The 13,821-nt window shown below is 35.7% G+C and overlaps 1 protein-coding gene across 1 annotated transcript in view; it reads left to right on the plus strand.

The window, feature by feature from the left end:
• ADAMTS19 (ADAM metallopeptidase with thrombospondin type 1 motif 19) overlaps nucleotides 1-11,544 on the plus strand; it is a 248,373-nt gene extending 236,829 nt beyond the window's left edge. The window contains exons 21-22 of the mRNA XM_059173349.1: nucleotides 8,227-8,404; nucleotides 10,217-11,544. Coding sequence (XP_059029332.1) covers nucleotides 8,227-8,404; nucleotides 10,217-10,368 — 330 coding nt within the window. The 3' untranslated portion in view covers nucleotides 10,369-11,544. The remainder of the gene's footprint in view (nucleotides 1-8,226; nucleotides 8,405-10,216) is intronic.
• The last annotated feature ends 2,277 nt before the right edge of the window (nucleotides 11,545-13,821 follow it).

Consider the following 13,821-nt stretch of genomic DNA (forward strand, 5'->3'; position numbering starts at 1 on the left):
TACCTAGTGCTCTCTGTGCTATTTTAAACCAAGACTTTATTAAAACAAACAAAACAAAACCTACACATTTCTCTCACATAGCCATGGAGGGATCTGATTCATTTTGGACACAGGATTGTTGGACTAGACCTGAAAATTATTTTATTTGAAAAGGAAATTCAATCACTGTCCTTCCAAGCAGTTCTCTCTGGTGGGAAGATGTTTCACAGGAATGAGAAAGATAAAATAGAAACGTCTCCATAGTCTTTTTTCACCTCTCCAACACCGTGTGATTCATAGGCTGGGAGAATTGCAAATGTGTTCAAGACTTTGTGTTTATTAATTGCTTCTTAATGCAAAACATCTTTTTTTTCCTTCCATTATTGTGGTGATCAATGTGTACTTTAATATAAAAAATTATTTGGGGGGCTAATTTGATGGCCCTTTCATAATATACTCACTTCTCTGCTGATCATTCATAAGCATTCTGCTTGATTCTGCCACACACATTTCCTTGATTTGCTCTAACGACATGCAGACATTTTCATTAAAGAGAAAAGAATAGTTTGAACTGTAGAACCAAATGTTGAATTAATTAAACACACGTGCAAAAAAATCCTCAAACATCTGACCTCTAGGAATAGATTCAAGTCCAAATACCCATGTGTTAAATAAGGCAGATGAACTACTTTAAAAAGACGCTGAAACACTGACCAAAATAAATAGCAAATCTCAGAAAACAAACTTAACTTTTGTTCCTTAGAATGCTTGTTTCACACTCACTTTATTAAAAAGTTGAAAGATGGAACTGCCAAACATATACATAAATGAATAGGAATGCTGCGCTAATCATTTCCAGTAGAAGTCCTCATTTGCTTTCCTTATGAGGTCCGCTCTCCACTGCGAATGCTACTTCACTCTTGTTAAACCACTCTGGAATAATCCACGTATTCCCAAAGACAAATTATCCAAGTCGATGCTGTTGACTCTGTTATAGATTGGCACTGATCATTAGAGATTATATCAGGTTCGGTAAGATTGTCTAGTATATGGGTTTCGAAAATTTTTTTTGAACTCTGTTTGCCAGTGACAATTTTCTCTTAATTTAGGAATTCCTATTTCTTACAAAGGCCAGCTGGAAATGAGTAAAGCATTACAGAGCCTTCCTTAGCTGTTGGCCTAGAGAACACACATTCTCTCCAAAATATATATATTTGGCACAGTCTAGAAGGAAGGAATCTCGGGTAATCTCTATGCTGGCCAAGTGTGAGAATTACTATTTTTAACCCCTGAATATACTGAAATTTGTTTGTTTTCTAAGGAACTCAAAAGCAAACCAGTGTTAGTTATGTTTGTTAGCCAACAAAACTGCAAATAAATATCTTACAGTAGTATTTTTACTGTTGGGTTTTCTGCCTCTTCGGTGTGATGTTTCAGAAGACATTTGACAGCACTCTACAGCTTGAAGAACTTTACAGTTTAACATGCACAAATTAGTGGTTCTATAAACTCACTGGCAAACTAGTTGATTATTTAACTGGAGTCTACAAATTTATTTGTATCACACTGTCCCAGTTTGTTGCCAAATCCAAGTTAATGAAATATCCAGGATAACAAATAACTTCCCACCAAAACAGTGTCATTGTGACTATTCTGATGTCCTGAAAGGAGAGGTAGGAAACTATCATTTAACTAATAATTTTAAAGATTAGCACTTTACTACAGAATCCCCATACCTAAGACTAGATGTGCAAGTGGTTTTTAGCTCCATGTTCAGAATCACGTATGCAGAATAGATCTACTTGATCTCGGAAACTGTCAAGCACAGAAGCACTATAAGAATCAGGGATCAGTGCAAAGAATGAAAGTCTCCTCCCTACATAGGTGAGTAGTTAAAAGTCATTTACAGATATGCCATTGATAAAGAGTTCTTAAGTGAAATGAGTTTTCTAGAAGTACATAGGTCACTTGGACAAGATTAAAATGATGTTCTTCAATGAATTTAACAGATACATGACACATGGTAGATTTTTTACCATGAGCCATTATGGAAATTCCTACATGACTCATGAATGTTCAGTTGACAGAAAGATAATTCAATTACCTTGCAAAAATAGATTCAAGTAGTGTGATGGCCAAGAACCTATGAACCTTGAAAACCTCTGAAAATCATTCTCCTCTGTCATTTTGATACTTTATAAATTGTTATATGGCTATTTCTTGGTACCTGTGTAGCTCTTATTCTTGGAATTAAGCATGTTTTTCTAATGTAAGTGTATTTCAAAGCACGTTTGCTGTCATTCACTACTATTTAGTAAATTTATGTCACTCAGCATAATGGTATTCATAGAGACTTTGGGGAACAATACATGTAGATTATCTTGAAAAGATGCAGATTCTTGATAAACATATTCAAATCCATCATAAAAGGAGTATTTCTATATAAAATAATGAAACTTTAGCAGCAGAGGACGCTCATTCCTTCTATGTAGTATTTGATGCATCAAAAACTTATTTATACACATTGTATTAATTAAGATCTAATTATCTACAATCTTTCAAGATTAGACTGAAAACGAATAATTTCATCAGGCATCAATAAAATGTCTCAAGATGCACAGCCTTTTCTAGAACATCTTCTTTAAGGTGTTTACATGTTTTTCAAAGTATGAAACTAAGACCTGAGCAACACTGTGTAATAATGCCATAAATAATATTATGTCAGGAGTGAAATGCCCATGGTAAGTTTCTCCCTGCAGTTCATACATTAGGCAATGTTTCAACCCTCATCCATCCTTTGTGATGGATTCCACACCTGGGCCTGCCCTTGAGAAGGACATCCCAGCCATTCAGAGTTCATTTCATTTCCTTCTATGAAAATGCCCCATAGTTATAAGTTTGTTAAGAAATTTTTTAGTGTGTTTCTTTTTCCTACGTTTTTTCTATTTCCCCTTATTTGTTTGCATTTAGGCCAGTTCATAAGTTTGTGGAACCAAGCTGGCAAATCTGGTCCACTACAGGGCTATCATCTGAGTACATATAACTTTCCAGGACTTATATCTGTATCTAACACCAGGTCATCTTTGACTATTTCTATAAAAAATATATAAGCTAAGAAAACATCTACTATACACTTCCCCAACTGGTACATTGCTTCTTTCTCCAGATACTTTTTTTCAGTTAGTTCAAATAAAATTTTCTTAGGTAGCATAAAGTTGTTTAGTTCTTATTACCTGGCATAAGAATGACAGAAACTAAAATTTCAGGTAACAGAAATGGTTATAAAATTCTACCAGTGTGTATTCCGTTTTAAAAGAGGATAAAGCCTTCTTATTGATTTGCCAACATTTGTATTTGTGGTTCTCATTTGCTAAACGATTTTCCTAATGTTTTAATAGTCCAAACTGTGAATTATTGAGAAAGTTTCCCTAGTCATGCTTAGTGTTTGATATTCTGTCGACATAATTTAATCCAGTATTAGAAGTTGTCACTAATCTCCCAGGGCCAGGAAAGATTCATTCCAATAAAAGAGAAATCTATGGGGATATTATCTAAAGATATGGCCCATGTGTTCCCAAGTGCGGGGAAGGTCATAAATTTCTCAGATAATCTAAAATGATGAATATCACTAAGTCAGTAAAACAAATTTCACTTTCAGGGGCTCATGTTTTTGGTGGGAAAGAGGGATTACCAACAGCAGTTCTCCGTGTACCTTGTTATCTTGGTCAAAATTAACTCCAAAATCATGTGAGCAATTTTCTAAACTGTTCAAGTTTGTTCTAAAGATTGCGGTTTCCTTTTTACTCTGGTAAATCTGGGACATCAAGATTGCATTTCCTGTTTAGAATTAAAGGCTTCTAGTTCATGGGATTGATTCATGAGGTGCTTTGCTTCAAAGGTCCTTCTGGGTAAGATTAACTGTTGAGTTTTTTGTCAGACAATACAAGTCTCTCTATTTAAAATACTCCAGTCAGGGAACTTTCCTTGTAAAAGAAATATCAATGGCAAGTTATCAGGCACACCCTGTGTTTCTTTATCAGTTGCTGGCAAATTGATGTTGACATTTTAGCATTTTGGCCTTTACTAGAAGTCTAGAGTGCTGCTTTGTTTCAAATACATTTTAAATTTACTGGGTACTTTTGTGAAGAGCAAGATTTAAAATGTATTAGATAAAAAGATTGAAGGAGGGAGGGAGGGAAGGTAGGAAAGAAGACAAAAAGGGAAGAAGGAGAGAGAAAGAAAAAGCCATTGAAATTAATCTGAAATGCATAGAAACACAATGGAAATAATATCATATTTGGACTCAAAAGACTTGCATTTGATGTTTGTCTCCCTTTTTTTGTGGAGCAAGTCCATTACATCTTCCATGAGTCCTTCTCTGATCATCCCAGATGAATTACAAAGCCTTAGACCCAAGACTTTCCCAAGCTCTCCTTCCCAGCCTTAGTATTTCCATGGCACTTGTCAATATCTAATGTACAGTAACATTTAATTCTTTACTTTTCTGCTCTCTCTTGTTAGAATGTAAACTCCTTGGGGGCATGTGTTTTTCTCTGTTTTATGTACTGTCATATCCCAATATCCAGAACAGTGTCTGGCACATTGTGGACTTGCAGTAAATATTGAATGAATGAATGAAATAATCTCTATGAACCTCGCTCTTTTCATTTTCAAAGTTATGAGGATTATGATAAAGTTTAACCAAGGTATTCTGTGTAAAAGCATATTAGATAATGCTAAATGTAATACCTATTTCCTGTGTCCATTCATTTGTATTGATCATCTATTGCATAGATCTACCAGTAAAATATCTGTAGATGAGATGACTGTATGTGCCAGATTATCCATGACTGTCCAATGTATGCCTATGGTATAGGAATAATAATTTTAATACTTCTTTCACAAGTGACCTGATTTGGGTGAAAAATTATATGCTCACTCTATCTCAAGATAAATCATGCAAGTGAATTGTCTTTAAGGCAAAAAAGTTTATCTCCTATCTTATAACCTAGGTTACAGCAAAACAAAACAAAAAAAATCCTCTTCTAATTGTTTAATTGTACAATACGAGGATTAGATGTCCATATGGCAGGATAAAGACAAGGAAAGATTTCTGGCTATGAACATAAGAGGAGTATTAGTGATGTTCTACTATCAAGTACTGCTTAAGCACTTGATCTCTGAATTTAGTATATGTGATTTCTAATTCCAGTTCCACTACTTCTTAACTGTAAAGCTTTGGGCAATTTATTTCACTTAGTTGAGCCTCTATCTTATCTGTGTGAAAGGGGTAAAACTAGTATTCATGGGCTGCATGTGAAATACCAAAATAATTATGGCCTAACACAGTGCCTGACATATAATAAATACTGCCTGACATGTAATAAATAATACTGCCTGACATATAATAAATAAATAGTAAGGGCTAACTAATGTTAGTATGCTATGAATTAAAACCTTCTGGAGGTAGTGGTATGAGTTTCCTTTGATCCTAAAGCAGAAAACTGTCATTCTATAGACAACTCATTATTTCAAATACTAAACAGTTGGGAAAAATTAAAAATAAATAAGTTAATTAAATATTAAACACTTGGCTGAAAGTGGGTGAAATTGCCCAACTTCTGCATTGTTTCATAATCTATTCCTGACCATCTGTTTTACATATTTTAGAGTTTTCTTAATAAAGTTTACTGGTGAAAGTACCAACTTCATCATATTAACAATTATTAATGTCCTTATTTTCTGCATGGGATCCTGAACATAATGGATGATCAATAAATACTTGAAAATTCAATAAATTATTAGATATTCTGAAACATTTAATCAAACTACCATCTTGACAGAAATTGTGCCATTTCACTGTGGGCTGGCACACTGAATAATTGGATGATGAAATTAAAAGCCTTTCCTGTTAAAAGCCTCACCAGTTAAAAATGATCAGACTAGGGGCACCTGGGTGGCTCAATGGGTTAAAGCCTGTGCTTTCGGCTCAGGTCATGGTCCCAGGGATCTCTGGGATTGAGCCCCGCATTGGGCTCTCTGCTCAGCGGGAGGCCTGCTTCTCTTCCTCTCTCTGCCTGCCTCTCTGCCTACTTGTGATCTCTGTCTGTCAAATAAATAAATAAAATCTTTTTTAAAAATTATCAGAGTATAGTAACTTTTAATAATCACTGATTGGGAATTTTTACTTTCATAGTAATTTAGACCCAAAAGTATAATTACAACCTACTGCAATGCCTTGCTTAACAAAAAGGAAATATAAGTCCCAGGTAAATTAGTTGCAAGAGACAATATTAGAACTCAGTCTGCTCATTTCAAGGCCAGAATTATTTTGTTTCTTTTTCTTTTAACCTCCTCCTTTTTTTTTTTTTTTTTTTTTTTTATCATTTCATTAACTTATTCTTTTGAGAGAGAGAGCAAGGGAAGGGGCAGAAAGAAGCAGACTTCCCACTGAAGAGGGAACCCAATGCAGGACTTGATCCCAGAACCCTGGGATCATGACCTGAGCCGAAGGCAACACTTAACTAAGCCACCCAGGCGTCCTTACCTGTCTTTAACCATAGTGACACGATTTAAGGAATTATCCAATTGCTTAGTACATTCTATAATAAAGTAAGAGCTAGTTTAGAAGATGTCTTGTGATTTCAACTGCTTCATTTCAAATATCTATTCATTTTTCACCTATATGCAAGAAAATTTTTACCAGAAAGTATTTTATAAAGAAGATTATTACTAGTAAGAGGCTGATTTTTTTATTGCTGAAGTATGTTAATGAAAATTAGATCCTAAGGCTATTAGACTATTTTTTATTTTTATTTTTTATAGTTTTTATTTAAAAGAAATGTTTCAGACTATTTAATTTTGTAATAAAGCTTATTCTGTTAGTTCCAAAGGCAGAAATGATTCTGTATTAGTTAAATGAATTATAGAACTTCCATTATTTCCTGGATACTATTTTCATTTCCGGGTTATTCCCAGATTGTTACAAAACCTAACTTACATAAGGAATGCAATTAACATCTTTTTCTCTTAAGTGTTTTCAAATGTTATGAAAGGCACTATTTAGCCATTATCTACTAAAATTATATATTTTGAGTCATCATGTGTCTATAGTTACTTATTTCTTACAACCTGAAAGACAGTGTGTTACTTTGATTTGTTCATGTCTTTTGGAGTTGATTTAATTCTCTACAACTATTTGGCTAAATATGGCTAAATCTTCACTATGTAGAAGATAATATGAATATGATCAGTAAATAAATCATTATTTTCAGAAACAAAGCCATATTTACTCTTTCACTTATAATTTTGATTCCAGAAAATAGTTGTATTTTCACAGTCAAATAAGCATCCATTTATCTGTGTAACAAGTTAAAACTGGTGACACCTTTGGACCCCAAAGACTGGTCTAATAAAAGACAATTATAGGGCGCCTGGGTGGCTCAGTGGGTTAAGCCGCTGCCTTCGGCTCAGGTCATGATCTCAGGGTCCTGGGATCGAGTCCCGCATCGGGCTCTCTGCTCAGCAGGGAGCCTGCTTCCCTCTCTCTCTCTCTGCCTGCCTCTCCATCTACTTGTGATTTCTCTCTGTCAAATAAATAAATAAAATCTTTAAAAAAAAAAAAAAAAAAAAGACAATTATACATTGAGTATGTTCTTCTTTGCAAAATGTCTTAAAAATGAAGACAGAGCCTACTTCACTAAAATATAAGTAATCTATTAAAAGGATATTTTATTAGAAAAATCCAGATTATGGGTACCTGGGTGGCTCAGTCGGTTAAGCATCTGCCTTCACCTCAGGTCATGATCCTGAGGTCCTGGGATCGAGGCCCAGGTCAGGCTCCCTGCTCCACGGGGAGTTGGCTTCTTCCCGACTCCTTGCCTGCTGCTCCCTCTGTGCTCTCTCTCGCTCTCAAATAAATAAATAAAATATTTTTAAAAAATGAATTTGTTGCAAACCAGGTATTAGAACTTTAAACACCGTCCACCTGAGTGCAACACTGGCATCATTCACTCTTTCCCTCCGAGTCATACTCTCCATCTTTCTTTCTTCTTCTTTCCTCCCCTCTGTCCTTCACGCCCCAGCACTGTGCCTGAGGTAAGCATCGACATTTCTAACCCACGTTCTGCATCAACTCTGGATGTTGTGACTCATGTTAAATTTTAAGGAAGGGGTGGAAAAGGTGGCTCACAATCTAGAACAAGGAAAGAGCAACAAGGAATTTTAACACATCTTGTATCTCTCCAGTGCTCAGTTACCTGTGGCAAAGGGATGCAGTCCCGTGTCATTCAGTGCATGCACAAGATCACCGGAAGACATGGAAATGAGTGTTTTTCTTCAGAAAAACCCGCAGCATACAGGCCATGTCACCTTCAGCCCTGCAATGAGAAGATTAATGTAAATACCATAACATCACCCAGGCTGGGTAAGCAGACCAAAAACAGGATGGTTTTGAGAAATAGGGAAATGCTCATGGCTTCTTCTCTTTTGCACATTTTTGTAAAGCTTTGTTCTTGATCTGTGTGAATTAGTTTGGTTCGGACTTAATGGGATATATTTAACTACAGTTTAGTGCAAACAGTCAGAGGGTGAAAAAATCCTAAAGACTAAACACTTAGGATTCCTGAAGCTGTCTACTCAGCCTGGCCCTGGAAATACGGATGCCACATTCTCAAGGTCATCTTAGAAAGGGTTGCAGGATGTAGATATATTTGGTGTTCTGACCAGTTTCATTGCAGAACTATTGATGAAGGTATTATCTCTGGAAGGGTGAGGTTGGGGTATATATCTTAGATCTCTCAGTTGTTAATAGCCTTCCTTTTGATCCTGGGTACAAATTGTCCTTTGGAGAGTCATAGAGTAAAAAAGGCTTTCAAGGAGAGTGGGCGCCTGGATCTAAACCACTGAAAAAGAGGTAACAGTTTTTGAATCTTTAAGGACATAATATTATATACAAATAAATGCTGGTAACATATTGATTTACATAGTTTGTTATGTTATAAATAGTTTCATATATACTCTCAATTCATGTTGTTTAATCTATTATCAAGAAGTAGATCATGCATTTTAAGTAAATATAGCTTGCACTTGCCTAAAAAATTTTCATAAGTGAATTAGGCTTTATTTCTTTGGCAATTAGGGGCTTTTAACAGCACCACTGCCTGTCATTGGGTTAATTTATGTTTACTACCTTCACTTTTAATCTGTGTGTACAATCTACAGGGAAACAATTTAATCATACAGAACAATATTGCCAAAATTCAAAGAGTTTAATTGTCTTAGGTATTTTTTACACATAGGATTCAATCAAATGGAAAAGTCTGGTTCTTCATAGAAATACAAAAATTCTGTTTTTCAAGCCAAATAATTAACATTTCTAGGAAATAATCAGTTCAAATGGCATTAAGCATAGTTAAGACAAAAAGTTAAGCAATCCTAGAGCAGATGCCCTAAATCCGTGTGTTCAAAACAACATAATCCCTTCCTCTAGCAATTAGCTTGAGTCCTTCTTAAAAATAGCGGATTAAAAAACTTTAATTAAAATTGCATTTTCTCTATTTATTATTTCTTGAAGGTATATGCCCATACACACAAGCACAGTGGAAAACCTGAGGTTTTAAAAGTAAAATAATGAGTCATCTTAGAATGGTGGCAAAAGAAAGATTCCACATATTTTATTACTGTAAATTTCAGTCAGTTTTGATAATCAGCTCTGATTTTAAAGATCTGGGAAATCAAGATCCCCAGATAGTCCACCTCGATATGTCTGCTTTCTAAGAAATAAGGAATGTGGGATAAGTGTGAGCGTATTTGCTTTGCTTTCATCCATAACCTTACTTATTCATTTATATCCCATAAAAGTGGATATAGTAAGCAAAGTCATTTTTTCTTTTTAATCTTCTCAACTGAAAATCCACAAGAAACTTAAATGAAATCCATAAAATTGAACCTTAAAAGCCATGTGTATTTCAACTCACTGAATTTGGGAAATCTAGCTTTAATGAGCCTGAACAAGCTCCTAAGTGAGACCATTATTCATTCATTTTATTTCTTATTATAGGATGTGTGCATGTGTGTCTTTCAAGTTCCAAAAGATAGTATTAAATGAGTTGACAATAGTATTAAATGAGTCAACGTGAATGCTCCCAATCCTCCCACTTAAATGATTGCTACTTGTTTCTACTCTTGACACCTAGGCTATCTGCCTGTATTGAGTTCCCTCATTTCTGCTTCACAGCCGCGCTGACGTTCAAGTGCCTGGGAGATCAGTGGCCCGTGTACTGCCGAGTGATACGCGAGAAGAACCTGTGTCAGGACATGCGCTGGTATCAGCGCTGCTGTGAGACATGCAGGGACTTCTATGCCCAAAAGCTGCAGCAAAAGAGTTGACCTCGAACAGGCTGGCTGGCTCACAGCTCTTTGCAATTACATTATTTATAAACACACACACTAGCATGTTTTTCAGACCAAATATTATCAGGTTACATATAATTTAATCAAATTAATTTATTTTTATGCCTGCCAAACATCCAATATGGTGTTTGTTTTGGATATACAAACATTTCGATTTATACTATATGGCTTCATAAATTTATATGAATAATTTTATATGGATAAGTTAGATCCAGTTTCCAGAATCAAAATAAAAAGGGGGGAAAATAAAAAAATAAAAAAAAAACAAGATCATTAGGCTCTTCAAAAAAAAATTTTTTTTTTCAGTTAGGGCTATCTCTAAGGTGCTATTCTCTCCCTGCCAATACCGCTGAGTTATCCAGAATGTATACTAACTTAGTGTAATAGTTTAGTTTTATATGGAGAGAAGTCATTTTTGGGTTTTGGTGTCCTGATGCAGAATTAGCCCATTTTCTGTAAACTACAGGAAATGTGTAAACGTAACAAACCTCATAGTGTTGAACAGGTTTTTAGAGAATGTATTATGAATTTGGTTCAGATTTAGAGATATCCACAGGAAAAATTCTACTGTAATTATAACCTTATTTTAATAATGGAAAAGAAAAGTCAAGATAGAGACTTTGATCATGTTCATGAACATGTACTTGAACACAAGTATTGTAACAATGAAACACTGTAATAATGATTTACACTGAATCACCATTGCACTGTTGATATAGTGTAGAGAAACCATTATAGAAATGGTAACATCCTACAAAAATATGTATTATTTTAACATGTTGTCATTAGATTTTAGCTTTTTGAAATGTTTTGAACAAAGAAAGCAGTGATCCACCCATTTCCTTGTATCTTTTTAGCAGATTTATTAAAGAGTAGAGAACTTAGCCTCACAAATCGTAAGGAGAAAATTTACCAAATATTTTTCAGCTTTTTCCCTAGAAACAAGAAAAAAAAAAAAACACTTATAATACTGTGGTAGTTTCATTGTGTTTTTTTTCTTTTGAAAACTAAAAAAGTTTTGCACTTCTGTGAAACGTTAAAAAACCAGCTTAAATGTTTTCTTGTGAGAAAATGTTGTACATGATTCACATGATTTCTAGATTTTTTTTTTCAATAAAATATGTGAAGCTTCCTATTGGGAGGCATTCTTCATAGGTCTCTTCCATCTCTGCACATCTTGGCACCATCTACTCTTGCTCGGGACCATCTTCTAAGGAATGTTTATATAACAAGCAGGGAAGATCGAGATGGTGGAGCAAAGGGCAGACGTGCTGACTTATTATAAATAGGTTTCTGTCCCTAAAATGAGGGTCCCTCTCCTGTGATACAAGCCACTGCATGTGCAGATATTATGTGGCTCTCTTCGTGTCCCTCTGGGGCAATTAGGGGTCAGGAAACCGGTGCCAGAAAATGCTGACTCTCTGCTACTGCTCTTGTGGTGAGTAATAAAGTCCTTTGCCTCTAACCCAGGGAGGGGTCTTCTGTCTTTTGCTCTGAAATTGTGCAGGCTCACATGATAGAGTGTAAGTAGAGTAAAACCTCTACATCTGTGCATTTGTGAGGCTTCTCTCATTCGTGTGTTTCACCTTCATTTAAAGCAGAGGAAGGTATTTGGTTTCTAGATGGCCCCGCACTTATGTATATCCTGCATTTAATTGCTTAGATATAAAATTAACCAATATTCACACATCTTAAGTAAGAGAGTTGGGGCATGAGAGAGGTAAAAATTAGTAGGAGGAGACATTCTCAGTTATGTCCCTTGATTCCTAAATCCATGAATCTAGGTAGAAATAGCAAATCTGTATTGGCAGATGAATCAGACCATACACAATATTGTTGGTATATTTTCACCCAACTTGTTCTAGAACTGAATATTAAAGAAAAAATTAAAAAGTCATTGCACCTTTCTGTGAGACCATCTGCTAGAGGATGATGGGAGAACATGGTAGTACCAGAGATTTACGTTGAATGTGAGACCTGTGCTACTTTTTATTTATGGTAACATGGGTTCCCTAAACAGAAACAAATATCTGGAATACCAGTAGAAAATGAGGTATTTGGAAAATTAGTGGATGGTATTGTAAATACCCAGTAGTGCAATTGCAGGGTCATAGGATAGCCCTATTTTTAATTTCTTAAGGAATCTCCACACTGTTTTCCAAACTGGCTGCACCAACTTGCATTCCCACCAACAGTGTAAGAGGGTTCCCCTTTCTCCACATCTTTTCCAACACTTGTTGTTACTGTCTTGTTGATTTTGACCATTCTAACTGGTGTAAGGTGGTATCTCAATGTGGTTTTGTTGTCTTGGGGTTTTTTTTTTTAAAGATTTTATTTATTTATTTGACAGAGACCACAAGCAGGCTTAGAGGCAGGCAGAGAGAGAAGGGGGAAGCAGGCTTCTTGCTGAGCAGAGAGCGCGATGTGGGGCTCGATCCCAGGATCCTGAGATCATGACTTGAGCTGAAGGCAGAGGCTTAACCCACTGAGCCACCCAGGCGCCCCTCAATGTGGTTTTGATTTGAATCACCCTGTTTGCTAATTATGATAAACATTTTTTTATGTGCTTGTTAGCCATTTGTATGTCTTCTTTGGAGAAGTGTCTTGTTTATATCTTCTGCCCATTTTTTGACACGATTATCTGTTTTGTTTGTGTTGAGTTTGAGGAGTTCTTTATAGATTTTGGATATCAGCCAAAATCTATGGTGCCATTATCATTTTAAAAGTCTTCATTCTCTAGATCATGGAACCAACAAGGTAAGCAGGAGTTTGTCAGTTTCTAAGTGTTTCTATTCCAAATATGCTTTCCAGAATTAGGAAGATAACTATGGGGGTGAGGGGCTTCAGAGACTCTTGGTATCCTTATGAGACAGATTTAAGTCAAAATTTGGTTAAATTATTTGACTTCCATACACTCTTGCTCTGACTTCGGGGCTACAGTAAGAGTTTAGGATTTCCAGGAATAGTATCAGATGAGATTCGTGAATCATGAAAAAGTCTGATTTTTTTCCCCTTCCTCCAGTAAGTACGTTGTGCCCATCAGGGAAAACTTGAAGGTAAATTTACAGTATAAAATTGGACAATGTAGGAGGATCCTTCCTTAAAATGATCCACCCTCCCCTTCATTCTAGGACTCTAAGTCAGTGAACCTATTCTCATATGGAGACTGACCAAGGGAATGCAATGTCCTGATGTGGTGATCCAAATCAGACCTCTTTTCACAAAGTCTAGAGATGTAATACTTAAACAACTCAAGTAAGGCTTCGGTAGTATGCCCGTCTGTTTTAGTCTTAGGGACTCCATAATCAATTAGCCAAAATCTTTGCAGGTCAAACCATTCCCTTTACCTCTTTGATTCTGCTGCCCTTTATGGTAACCATTCCCATATGATCTTTGATAGTGAAATGCAGCACTTTATCTCCTGCCCTT

The sequence above is a fragment of the Mustela lutreola genome, chromosome 5 (genome assembly GCF_030435805.1).
Source record: "Mustela lutreola isolate mMusLut2 chromosome 5, mMusLut2.pri, whole genome shotgun sequence".
Lineage (NCBI taxonomy): Eukaryota > Metazoa > Chordata > Mammalia > Carnivora > Mustelidae > Mustela > Mustela lutreola.